At 35.6% G+C, this 13,537-nt stretch overlaps 1 protein-coding gene across 2 annotated transcripts; it reads right to left on the reverse strand.

The window, feature by feature from the left end:
* Positions 1-1,423: 1,423 nt before the first annotated feature.
* LOC136234752 (protein-tyrosine-phosphatase PTP1) lies at positions 1,424-13,537 on the reverse strand. Of its 2 annotated transcripts, none has more exons than XM_066024225.1 (9): positions 13,181-13,537; positions 12,710-12,806; positions 12,550-12,632; positions 12,307-12,447; positions 10,906-11,040; positions 3,087-3,235; positions 2,858-2,999; positions 1,949-2,036; positions 1,424-1,862 (listed from the first exon to the last, which is right to left on the reverse strand). In XM_066024225.1, exons 1-8 carry the CDS (start codon positions 13,379-13,381, stop codon positions 1,968-1,970), a joined length of 1,017 nt encoding a protein of 338 aa, XP_065880297.1. In that variant the 5' UTR covers positions 13,382-13,537; the 3' UTR covers positions 1,424-1,862; positions 1,949-1,967. The 2 variants fall into 2 exon arrangements, with proteins under 2 accessions (XP_065880297.1, XP_065880296.1); XM_066024224.1 differs by having other exon boundaries at positions 1,424-1,743; positions 13,181-13,536.

Raw genomic sequence — 13,537 nt, forward strand, 5'->3', positions numbered from 1 at the left:
CTAAAAAGGGACAAAAATTACTACAAAGAACATACTTCATGTGTACACATGTCATGTCTTTCATATGTTAATGATGTGTGATAATAGACCTAATACATCACCAGTCCCTGAACTTGTCCATAATAGTAGATTGGCTCCCTGAACTTTGCAAATGTCTCACCAGCTTCCTAAACTTGCTTATTTTGTATCACCAGCTCCCTAAACTAAACTTATCCATAAAAATTTATTAGCTCCCTGAACTTTGCAAGTGTCTCACCATCTCCCTAAACTTGCTTATTCTATAACAACTAAATACAAAAACCATAATACGAACTCGGGTTAAGGTGCAAAAATACCCCTAATGTTTTGGATCAGAAGTAACTTTACCCCTAACGTCTAAAATTGTGCAATTTTACCCCTAACATTGGAAGCCAAAATCAATTTTACCCCTAACATTGGTAAATTAAGTTAATTTGATAAATAACTCATCAAACTGTCTTATCGGTCATGAATCTTGTCATCTAAAAAAATATGTTGGGATGTAAAAAAAATATATAAAAAATATACTACCTTTTGTACGAATTGGACAAAAAAAGAAATAAAAAAATTCACCAAAGTTATAAATATCAATCTCCAATTCTATTATTAAATTATAAAAAACATGAAATCTTTTTTTAGAACGAATCGATATGCAATTGATGCAAAATAAGGAACAAAAATATTTGTGTTTTATAACAGTATCTGAAATTGACCTAAATTATCAACGTTAGGGGTAAATTTACTCTTGGCTACTAACGTTAGGGGTAAAATTGCACCATTTTAGACGTTAGAGGTAAAATTACTCATGACCAAAATATTAGGGGTATTTTTGCACCTTAACCCTACTAACTCTCGATCCTCATCATTTTGATCTCTCAATCCTGCAACACTAACTCTTATAATAGGTTGAAAGGTAGAGAAAGAACTTACCACACAAATAGATGAAAATGTATTTTTAGAATTTAGGTTGAATAAGTTTTTGTATTTAGTTATTACAAAATAAACAAATTTAGGGAGCTGGTGAAACATTTGCAAAGTTCAGGAAGCTAATAAATTTTTATGGACAAGTTTAGGGAGCTGGTGATACGAAATAAACAAGTTTAGAGAGCTGGTGAGACACTTGCAAAGTTCAGGGAGCCAATCTACTATTGTAGACAAGTTCAGGAAGCTGGTGATGTATTAGGTCGTGATAATATGATGCAAGAATGGAGTAGAGATACCAAATTCACTATGGTGTAGATAATAACTGAAACTTTCAAACCTTAGGTGTAAAGTGGCCCAACCTGTAAATATTAAAGGTATAATTGTACCATTTATGATGTTAGGGGTAAAATTACACTAGGCGCTCGACAACGCTGGAAGTAATTTTTTTACCTTACCCTAGAGGAGAAAGAAAAACTCAAAATTCACACAAAATGCCAATGTCGGCATCACTTACCATCCAGTCTCCAAAAAATGGGGAATTCATGTTTGTAGAAATTACAATTCTCTTCATACGGAGAGAAGTTTGCAGGATGTACCGAAACATGGAAAATGGAGCGATTAGGCAACTTTCCTGCTACTATCCCATCCACAAGAACTAAAAGAGAATTAGGACGACATAATTAGTTGCACAATGCAATTCGACTAAACTTAATTTCACAACAACAATAAAGCTGGCTGCACCGATCAGGCATAGGAGCGGAACAAGCATATCGAAGCACCCTTAAATATGTATTTCTGCTTCTGTAAAAATCAAGCAAGCAGTTGTTAGTAGTTTTCAGTCAATCCAGCACAGCACAGCTTTCATCAGATGAATCAACAATAGTTCCATATATAAATAAAAGCCATTGAAGCCTGGATTTCTGCAGGCGAAATTGAAATGATATGAGATGATACGATGAAGAATAACCCTGCAGGAAATATAATTTCAACATAATATGCAGCATACCATTTCGGAGCTCCTTCAACTATTTGCACTCTGAGATCAGGTCTTCCAACTCATCCACGACAGCTTTATAGCAGAAAACATATTGCTCCTAGTAGAGAGCAAGAAAATGACATAAATTGGAGAAAATACTACTTCAAAATATCTTTCATGAAAATTGTGGTTGTTGATTCTCTATTTATCCATAAGAATAATCATCCCAAGATCCCTCTCAAATTCGAAAAGAAAGAAGAAAATACAAGGGCGGAAGATGAGGATACACAGAAATAGCAGCGCTAGTACAGCAAGACATATTAGTACTAACATGAATACTCCACAGGTTCAGGTTAGATCATTTTACAACAATAAACTTGTAGCCCTAAGATGTTACTGTGAAATTTCATTTTCTATTCTTTCCTTGCTAATTTTGGCAATCGAATAAAATGTTTTCACAACAAAAATTTAAACTTCAGTTGTTTGCTGTAAAATTTCATTTTCTTTTATTCTATTGCTGATTTTCGCAATCAAATTTAGGTAATGAGAAGGGCCTTTGTCAAGATAAGCTATTAATTTTGTTTTACTATGTTAATATCAATTGTTTGTGTTTACTTGAACCAAAACAGGTCCCAAAATAGCGCCCATAAAAAGCAAATGTCGCAAACCTAGTACGGCAGCATTTTAGCGTTTAGCTTCGCCAATGGACTTCACAAACTGGCTACAGAACCAGACAAAATATGGAAGAATGTTTTAAATTTTTTTCCCATGGCCTTAATCAGGAAACATGTATATAGCAGTAAAATCACAATTCTATTATTTTTCCAAGCTATTAGAGATGCAGAGAGCGTCAGCATATTGAAATTGGTTCTGGAAGTTCTCAAAAGCCAAGTACCATTTTTTAAAAAAAAAAAGAAAAAAAAAAAGTGCAAGAAATACCATGGTTTGAACCATCCCAACACGTTGGGACCTAAATACTTTTACGGTATTAGCAAGATCAAAAGCAGAAAGATCTCCAGCAAGGATCCTCTGGATTGTATTGTGGATAGCGCAATATGTTCCAGTTCTACCAATGCCTGCACTGAACGACAGACAGAATCTCAGATATATGTCAATCACTAAGTTGTAAGTTCACTAGGTAACATAAGAAAGGACAGATTTGGTGAACCTGCAGTGGACCACTATTGGTCCAAGACTAGGAGGCACTTCATATAATCTTTTCAAGATTTCACGCACAGCCAGCGTATCCTTAGGAACTCCATGGTCAGGCCATTCAGGGTACTGAACATGCAATACAAACTTCGGTGGCTCCTCTGACTTGTAAGAAAGAAAAATTAAAGCAGAAAGCAGAAGAAAAAACATTAACAATTTCATAATTCAATTGAAAAGGGCGATAAAATTTATTCTGTCAGGGTGGAATAAGACAAACGTGTAATACTGGTTGAAGCCTCCATTTAAACATATAGGTGAAATTGCTAAAACTTTCCATAAATATAAACCTATATGTCTTAAATACCCTTCAATTCAATACTTTATTTCTAGTATTCATCAAAAAACACTTTATCAGTCAACTGTTTCAACATTTAATTTATAATAAAGAGAAGTATAAAGAAAGTCTACGGTTACGCTGTAAATAGATGAATGTGCTACTTTTCGTTTAAAATGACCATGTGCTTTAAGCCGTTAACCAAAAAAAAAAAAAAAAAAACCACCAACGGTGTTAGGTTCTGCTGGCATGGACGAGTTCACGTTAGCAAAGTCATCATGTCAAATCAGTAAAGTCCACGTGTAATCTTAGCAAAGACTAACACCATTTTGGATGAGTTCCTTTTTTTTGCTAACAATGTAAAGAACATCATCTCTTTTGCAAAAAAAGATAGTACATTCATCCACTTACAAGTGCGCAAATCCCCAAACCTAATTTCTCCAGTGCGATTACGATTCTTCACACTGTGACGGTTCTTTTTGCATTTGCAATTCCTCACGCTACTGCTCTTCATTTCCGACTGCAATTCCTTCATTGTTCTTCCTTCATGGTAAGCTCTTTCTCTTATTTTCGTTCTATTCCTTTGCTATTTTTGTTCTATTATCTTTTTCTGCTCTTCTTTTCATTTGGTAATCAGTAGCCAGCCAATAGGTTATGGGGTCTTGGTCTTCTTTGCATTACCATTTCTTCTTGTTCTTTGTTATAGGTGATGGGGTCTTGGTAGTTTCTTTCTAACTTTTTTGCAAGTTTGTTTGGTTTAATTGAAACTTCAATGATTAGTAGGTTATTGTTTGGCTTAATTGGAACTTTAGTGGTCAGTAGGTTATTGTTTGATTTAATGATCAATAGATTATTGTTGGTGTTGGGTTATTGTAGTAGCAAGCATGATCAGTGGGTTATTGTTAATGTTGGGTTATTAACATTGTAGTAGCAAGTGGGCATGGTCAATAGGTTATGAAAGTAGAAATAAATTCTTTTATGAAGTGTTACTGTTTTAATTTTAGCTCTTTTGGATTGTTTAGTGATGACATCTTCTTCTGCAAGAGCTACAAGTGCTCCAACTGCTACTGTTAGTATTGGAAAAAATACTTCAAAATCTTCCGAAGTTAACTCCCCTCTTTAGAATCATGTTAAAGTAACTAACTGATAGACTCCTCGACAAAAAAGGAGGTAATGTGAATGTAAGTTTTGTAATAGGAACTTTACAAGCTCTCTTGAATCAAAGCTCATTTGTTGAACATTAAAGGACATGGGATTCAAGTGCAAAAAGGAGGATGAAGAAGCAGCAGCAATGGTCAATGTAAAACAATATCCTTTTGCATTTCTTACTTCTTAAACACGAAGTAGTGCTTCATTTGCAAGCACTTTAGGTGGTAATGCAGGAACGGGTTCTTTTAGAGTGGAAGGAGTAAACCCATTTGATCAACGAAAAAGAATCATCAATTACAAGTCATTAGGAGACGTTAGCGAATAATGAATGGGAGGATCAATTTCACACTGAAATTGCAAGAATGTTTTACCATGCGAGGCTGCCATTTCCTCTTGCAATGAACTCATACTTTGTGAGTTCTTACACAAAGTCAGTCAACCAAAACATAATTGGTTACTTGCCTCTAGGATACAATATGTTGTGGACTATTTCATTGCAAAAGGAAAGAGCAACCATTGAAAGTCAATTGATGCCAACTAGAATGAAATAGGTGGACAATGACTTGATTTTTGATTAGTGATAAATGGAAAGACCCTCAAAGAATGTCAATCATCAACGTCATGGCTACATTGGAAAGTGGACCTATGTTTTTTAAAGCGGAAAATTGTGAAAGTGAGTTTAAAGATCGCTAATTTGATTAAAGAACAAATTAAGGTGGCAGGATAAGCAAATATTGTTCAAGTGATATCTGATAATACACAAGTTTGTAGAGTGCAGGGTTGGTGGAAAACGATTTTCCACACATTTATTGGACACATTGTGCAGTCCACACCCTTAATTTGTCATTAAAAGAAATTTGTGTAGCAACGAATACAAATTCTATGTAGAAACTTATGGTGAATTCAAGTGGATTACTGAAGTTGCAAATAATGCATTTGGAATGAAAAATTTCATTACTAACCATGGATTGAGTAATTTAATTTACAATAAATCTGTGCATTTAAAGATTCTATCAGTTGCACCTACACATTTTGCTTCTGTAGTGCTCAGAAGAATGCTACCTATCAAGATGATTGAAAAGATAAAGGTTGTTATCTTTAGACATGAGCACAAACACTTCACGAAATCTCATTGTCTCACTGGAACAAAAGCAACACTTCATTTCATTGCTTGACACATTCCTTGAATTGTAACTTTCTAGTTTCTTCCTTATCAACATAAATAATTTTATTTATAATTCATCTATAAAAAAGTTTAATTTAATCATTAACTTTGTAAGTATTACAAAGATGATTTGCTTAAAAATGGTGTTGGACGTGTAGCTCCCCAAAATGATTTGGGGATTTCTACTGAAAGGAACAAGTGTTTTCGGCACTATTTTCCAAATGGAGACAATCGTAGGAAAATTTTAGTTAAATATGTTAAGTTTTCATCTTTGCGTGAATACTTTGGTGATTTTGATTCCATTAATGATAGGAGTCAAATGGATCCATCTTATTGGTGGCTTGTCTATGGAGCGGTTACTCGTATGCTTAAATCTATAGCAATCAAACTTCTTGGTCAACGAGCCTGAAAGTAATTGGAGTACCTATTCTTTTATCAAAATCAATGAGAAGAAACAAAATCACTCATACACGTGCGGAAGATCTAATGTTTGTTCACACTAACTTGCGTCTTCTTTCTAGGAAGACACCACAATATGAGGAAGGAGAGACAAAAATGTGAGATATTGGTGGAGATGCCTTTGAGTCACCGGATGGTGCAGAAATCCTTAAGATTGCCGACCTATCTCTTGATGAATGAACTTGGAGTCAATGATGTTTGTAGATAAAAATATGAAGTGCTGAGAGATTAAATAGTTTGATTTGAAGTATCGATTGTTGTTTTTGATGAATTAATGACTTGCATTATGCATTTTTTTTTATGGTTTTTAATGACTTATGGATATTATTTGTGATTTATCATGACTTTTAAATGCTATTTATGTTTATATATATATATATATATATATATATATATATATATATAAACATAAATAGCATTTAAAAGTCATGATAATTAGCAGATCAAATGGACATCCCGGAGCGGAACAGGCATTTACTCACTGATTGTATTCAGAGATATAGGGATCACACTGGTTGGATTGATCTACCTGTGGAGGGGGATACTGCAGCAGCAGTAAGTCGAGTTTCCATATCGCCTGTTGAGGACGATCTATGTTGTTGGACGCCGTCTCGTAACAGTCAATTCTCTGTTAAAAGCTCTTATGACACATTCAGATTGAAGGGCCAAACAAATAACTGGTACAGGTTTATATGGGGTGACTTTATTCCTCCATCGCGATCGCTCATTTGTTGGAAAGCGTTGCACGGTAAGTTAGCAACTGAGGATATGTTATGTCAACGCGGAATGATACTTGCGTCGAGATGTAGTCTATGCGGAACTGCTGTAGAGACACAGGATCATCTGCTGATACAGTGTATTTTTGCGCGCCAAATTTGGAAATCACTAGAAGAGGCTTTTTTAACTTACCTGGGCACACCGCAAACAGTTGCTCAATTATTTCAACGGGCTAATGATTTACATTTCAGTTCGCAGGTCAAGCCATTATGGCAAAGTGCAGTGATTCATGCTATTTGGGTAATCTGGAAGGTAAGAAATAACTATATATTCAATGATGTATCGGTTGATATCTCATTCACTCTACGAATTATTTGGAAAGGAGTGCGGGATGCAGATTTTTTCAATCATGGGGTAACGGGCTCAGCCAGGGATACACGGATTTTGTTACGATTTGGCATTCAGGGAAGGGCTGCCCCTCCCTTATGTTGCCAGTTCGTAACTTGGGCATCTCCGCCACAGGGCTGAACAAAAGTAAATACCGACGGTTCCTCTTCAACTACAGCATCTGGCGCAGGGGGAATTTTTAGGAACTCGAGAGGGTTTCCGAGAGGTTGCTATGCACTGAAATTAGAGACATGTGATGCTCTTTTTGCTGAAATAAAAGCAGTCATATACGCGATTAAAATGGCTGCGAATCGACATTGGTTTCCACTTTGGATAGAGTCGGATTCGTTGGTAACAGTGAATCTGCTAAAGAGCCGCAACAAAGAGGTTCCATGGCAGCTTATGGCTGATTGGCTTCATTGTTTAACTATAATTAATAACCAACTGGTGTGTGTATCTCACATTTTTAGAGAGGGTAACTCAGTTGCTGACTGTCTGGCACGTAAAGGGGCTAGTGATATGGGGGAACAGTGGTGGGACAGCTATCCACCGTTTTGTTCTGAATATGTTTTTAATGACTTCAATAGAACTTCATATAGGCGATATTGTTAAGTTTGGTTTTGGACCTGTTGTCCAATTTTTCATTTTTTTCATTCTTTATTTTTGCAATTTGTAATTCTTTTCGTTTCATTTAATAAAATTTAGGGGTTTGGAGGTTGTGGGTAGGGGCTGATGCCAACCTAGTTGGGATGAGTCTTGCCTCTCAACCTTCTTGCTCTCTGCCTTTACTTAAAATATATATATATATATATATATATATATATATATATAAGTAATTATACAAAAATTTGCTGTGTCATGTCGCACCCGTGTCTCATTTCTTAAAAATGCTATTTGCCGCTCCTGTGTCTGCACCGGTGTTTCATATTTTTTAAAAACGTTGTTTGTCACGCCCGCACAGCCACTTGAACAACATTTGCTTCTCCTACCACTTGGATTCACCTTCACAATTTACAGCTTTCAAAAATATAGATCCACTTTCCGATGTAGCCATGAAATTGATGATTGGTTTTCTTAGAGGGTCTGTCCATCCACCACTAACTAAAGTCAAGCCACTCTCCACCCACTTCATTCTAGTTGGCATCATTTGTCTTTCAATGGTTGCTCTTTTCTTTTGCAATAAAGTAATCCGCAACATATTGTATCTTGGAGGCAAATAACCAATTATGTTTTTATTGACTGCCCTTGTGTAAGAACTCACAAAGTATGGGTTCCTTGCAAGAGGAAATGGCAGCCCCGCATAATAAAACATTCTTGCAATTTCAGTGCAATTGATCCACTCGTTCCTGCCGTACCAACTAAAGTCCTTGCAAGAGGAAATGGCAGCCCCGCAAAATAAAACATTCTTGCAATTTCAGTGCAATTGATCCACTCGTTCCTGCCATACCAACTAAAGTTCTTGTCAATGAAGCACTACTTCATGTTTGAGAAGTAGGAAATGCAAAAAGATGTTGCTTTGCATTGGCCTTTGATGCTTCTTCTTCATCCACCTCTTTTTGCACTTGAAAAAAAGTTTCCTTGTCTATTTTGGTACAAGCTCGAATTCCATGCCCGTCAATCTTCAACTAATGAGCTTTGATTCGGGAAAGAGAGCTTGTGTAAAGTTCTTACTACAAAACTTACGTTAGAACTTCAAATTACCTTACTTTTTTCCAAGGGCTCTATCAGTTACTTTAACATGATTCCAAAGAGGGGAGTTAACTTCAGAAGATTTTAAAGTATTTTCTCCAATACTAGCGGTAGCTGAAATAGCAGTTGAAGCACTTGCACATGTAGCACTGGCCGAAGAAGATGTCATGACTAAACAATCCAAGAGAGCTGAAATTAAAACAATAACTCAGAAAATACTTTCATAACCCAATAACCTACTGCCCATGCCTGCTTGCTACTACAATGTCAATAACCCAACACCAACAATAACCTACTGATCGCCTAATTCTACTTGCTACTAGAATAACCCAACACCGACAATAACCTACTGATTATTAAGGTTTCAATTAAACCAAACAATAACCTTCTAATCATTAAAGTTTCAATTAAACCAAACAAACTTGCAAAGAAGTTGGAAGAAACTACTAAGGCCACATTACCTATAACAAATAACAAGAAGAAAGGGTGATGCAAAGAAGACCAAGACCCCATAACTTACTGGCTACTGATTAAGCAAAAAAAGAATGGAACAAAAACAGCAAAGGAATAGAATGAAAATAAGAGAAAGAACTTACCCTGAACGAAGAATATCGAAGGATTCGCAGTCGGAGATGAAGAGCAGCAGCGGAGGAAGAATAGTCACAGAAGAGTAGTCGCAGTGGGAGGAACCGCAGATGAGAAAGAACGAAAGAAGAGAAAGAAGAGCAGTCGCAACATGAAGAATCGTAATCGTACCAGAGAAATTAGCTTTGGAGATTTTTTTTTGTTTTAATTTTATAATTAAATCCCTTTTCTTTTAATTTTTTTTAAAAAACCCGTAAACTTTTAAGAAGGAAAAAACGCAGGGGACACGTTTTTTCCGTGTCGAGTGCAAGTTCCGCCATGTCTCCATGTCCGGTGAGTTCGACACCGCCACTCCGACCCCCGGAAGAGTCGGTGCTTCATAGGTTGCACAACAACTTTGTTGCTACATTTTTAGTATTTTAGTAGTTGTCTTTTCTATGTAGAACTTAGTTTTATTTGAGGGAAATTATTAGAGTGAAACGAAATCAAAATAAGATTTGCAGTAAAGTCTTAAGTTTCAGTTTATATCAACTCCATTCTTCTTAAGTTCTTATTACTTTCCTAGAATTTTCGAAATACTTTCCTAGAACTTCCTAATATAGTAATATATCTTATTCCTATTGTGCTATGTTTTTTGAGTATTCTAGTTTAAAACTCCAACACAAATGTATAGCAGTAACAAAATTCGTATCCATCATATAACCAAATGAAAAACCTATAATCTTTAACTCGAAATGAACATATTTGCTAAAACATAAAATTTCAAAACTAATTACTACAATAAGAAAGTCAAAAGGGATAGTATGTTAATAACTATCTATCTAGAAATGCAATATACACCACTTCACATGCAATTTTTTACATCAGTTCAGCACAAGACTGGATGAGTAATGATATCCGCTAGTTAAAGAAGATCTTATAATAGAAAGAATATGGAGGCATTAGACTAGAGAATGAAATGAATTGGTACATTCACCTCTCAGCTGATAGCTTGACACCAATGGGATGGTTCTATTTACAATTCAGCTCCTATAAGGAGTCAAATTTCTCTTGATTGCATATCATTTAGAGCCTAAAACCACATTTGCACACTGAATAACAACTGTTAGACTAAACATGCGCAACAATCTTTGACATAGTTCCGAAACCTATTCAAAGCATAACTCGAGCAACCAAAAGATCTGTTTTTTTTTGGTAGTTAAAAGATCTGTTTTTTGTAATCTTTAGATGTATCACCACACAAATGATGCAATTATGATTAAGAAAATGCATATGACCATTACATAGCCATATAAAGCATCTTCATCATATTCAATTAGCAATACTTGGGCTATTAATTATAAAAATTACCTCTTTATAGCCCACTTCCAAGTTGCGAATAACTAATGAAGTGTCAGTAGTGATCACCCATTTAGCATCTATGCATATATTTCCAAAATCTCTAGGACCATTTTCAGCTTGAAAGTAATCTCCACATTTTACTATCTGCATATACAATTCAAAGTCGGAAATCAATTACCAGAGCAAAATTGAAACAAGTTCTGAACTGTATAATTAAATCCAAGCTATCCAGCCAAACATGCAAAGAAGGAATCCTCTTAAGATGGTTTATGACTTATTTCCCAAGCTATGTCGAAATGGACATTATTTCCCATGGGTTGGAGATTTGTGGGCCAAGAAGGGTGAGAGAAGGGAAAAGGAGAACCATATTGGATAACCAAAGCAGTCCACATCTTATGAAACTAGTTTGCAATAGGCGAGATCTGGGTAGCAGTTTATCAACTCCAAATAGTCTCTGAGTTCTGCAATTGGAGCAGCAATCTCTCCTCCCTGTCTCCCCCTTAGACATGCACCCTCTGAACAAAGCACCAGTCCCACCTTTTGGTATAGACAAGTCACAGACCCCACCCTCATCCTTCTTGATAAGAAAGGGGCAGAAATGGATGGCCACCTATTGTCTACCCTTTGAAGGTGACAATATATCCTATTGTATAGCATTAATGAGAAGCATTGTCTATCTTAAATCATTTTATTGTTTACACAATAATTTCAACATTCAGCAATTTTACGTTATAAATATAACAAAACAAATGCAAGTAAAAAGAATATAATCATATTGTATATGGGTAAAAGCATATAGATCAAATCTTATTCAAGGATATTGTAGTTTAGAAGAAAAACTTAAAATTGCAAATACTCTTGAAGTATTAACTAATGTAAGAGGAATGGCATCATTAATTTGTATTTAAAAATTCACAAAAACAAAATAAAAGCAAGAAAACATAGTTTAGTATAGGGAGCAAAAAAATGTGTTCATTAAAAAGTGAAAATAAATTAATGATAAGATAGCTGCTTTCTTCAACAATAAATATTCAATATTTGGTGCGTATTATTTGACAAACTTATAGTAGGTTCGCTCAAAACAATTCGTGTTCAAGCAAAAACCTATGACGTTGTGTTGAAAAATTATTTCACTAGAAATACTTAAAAGCTGATTTGACAATTATATTTGGTCAATATAGCAGAAACAACAAATACAAATTTTCAACGTTAAAGTGATTAAAAAAAACAAAACCAATACATATAGCATTTCTAAATTCATGATAGTTATGATTTTTTTGGAGAGAAAGGAAAATTGCCTTATTCTTTATTTAAGCATGAAAAATACTGGTAAATCCCCCAATTTGAACTGCACTCTCAGTAAATTGGTGAAATACACATGACTACAACATTAGAATAAACGTGAAGTACCTTGTAATTGTCAACTAATCGAGTGAGCATCACAATTACAGGGCACTGGTATTGAATAACCATCTCCCAAAAATCCTCATACGTGTGTGGTAGTGGACCTTGTGTGGCTATAAAACGAGAAATTCCCTCAGATGAAGAAGTCTGCATAAAAGAGAACCTTTGAGGGCTCAAGCTCCAAAATCTGGTTCAAATAACTCATATTAGAATTCTGCTGAAAGAAAAATTATGGTCAGAAAATTCTACCATGATGGTGCTGGCATTGATATATCCTTTGGCAGATGCTCTGTAGTCCTTGCATGGATTAAGAATAACCCTGTTTTGGTCAACTGTAATCAACAAGATAAAGAAATACTAATTATTATTATTCAAAGTTGTTAGGTAAAGTACATACGCTAGAGCTTACAAGGTATCACATCCATATAGCGGTTTTTGCTTATGTTGACATCGTCAACAGCCACCTTGCAGCTTGTAGCCATCTGAGAGGGTGTTATCCTACTAGCCTGGAACGACAGAAGAAATTTGATACAACTCATCGATATAAATTCATGCTATATTAAGTTCCCAATAAGAATCCAGTTCATGGATATTGAATCATGAGAAGCAATACGGAAAGAGATCTCCGGCCTGAAACTCCACCATTACTAACTTTAAAGGTAAGAGTATACTTGCTAATTCTACTTCTATTTCTAAATTCCAGAAACAGTAAGAATCGTACTTCCACTGTCTTCTACGAGCTCTATTTTTATCGACAAGCAAACATGATAATAAATCACGATTCAGGCGTATAAGCTCTGAAAACTTAATGTTAACAGATATATTCACTCAAGTACCTATAAGCAAGAGATGAAGAGAAACAAAAAGAAAAAGGAAAAACCTGCAAACGAGCGAACTCTTGAATGATCCTCTCGGGATTCCGGAGCTTTTCCTGGAAGAATTGGAGAGCCTCAGAGCAATAGTTACGCTGATCGGGAGTGAGAGAGAGTTTCGTCGGGGAATCGGAAGAGAAGTCGAAACTCCTGGGAAGTGGAGACGATGAGTTGGCCGGCGTTGGATTACCGGTAGAGGAAGCTGCCATGGCGGATTTCCGATGGCGTTGAGAACGAACGCGTGCTGAAATAAGGTTTCCCAGTGGTGTTTTACTGTAAAATTTCTACCGGAGTTGGATCTATTTCTGGGCAATTGGCAATTTGTAGGGTAGGTTGCCTTACGCTGGAGAGTATCAATGGGTTGT

Source organism: Euphorbia lathyris, chromosome 7, assembly GCF_963576675.1.
Source record: "Euphorbia lathyris chromosome 7, ddEupLath1.1, whole genome shotgun sequence".
Taxonomy (NCBI): Eukaryota; Viridiplantae; Streptophyta; class Magnoliopsida; order Malpighiales; family Euphorbiaceae; genus Euphorbia; species Euphorbia lathyris.

What these genes read in the sequence shown, in the direction of transcription:
- LOC136234752 (XM_066024225.1), bottom strand. Translation starts at nt 13,381, where the DNA reads ATGGCAGCTTCCTCTACCGGTAATCCAACGCCGGCCAACTCATCGTCT. An exon ending in CTATATGGATGTGATACCTT is followed by an intron (nt 12,633 to 12,709) that starts GTAAGCTCTAGC and finishes TGTTGATTACAG; the next exon opens with TTGACCAAAACAGGGTTATT. An exon ending in GATTAGTTGACAATTACAAG is followed by an intron (nt 11,041 to 12,306) that starts GTACTTCACGTT and finishes TTGTATATGCAG; the next exon opens with ATAGTAAAATGTGGAGATTA.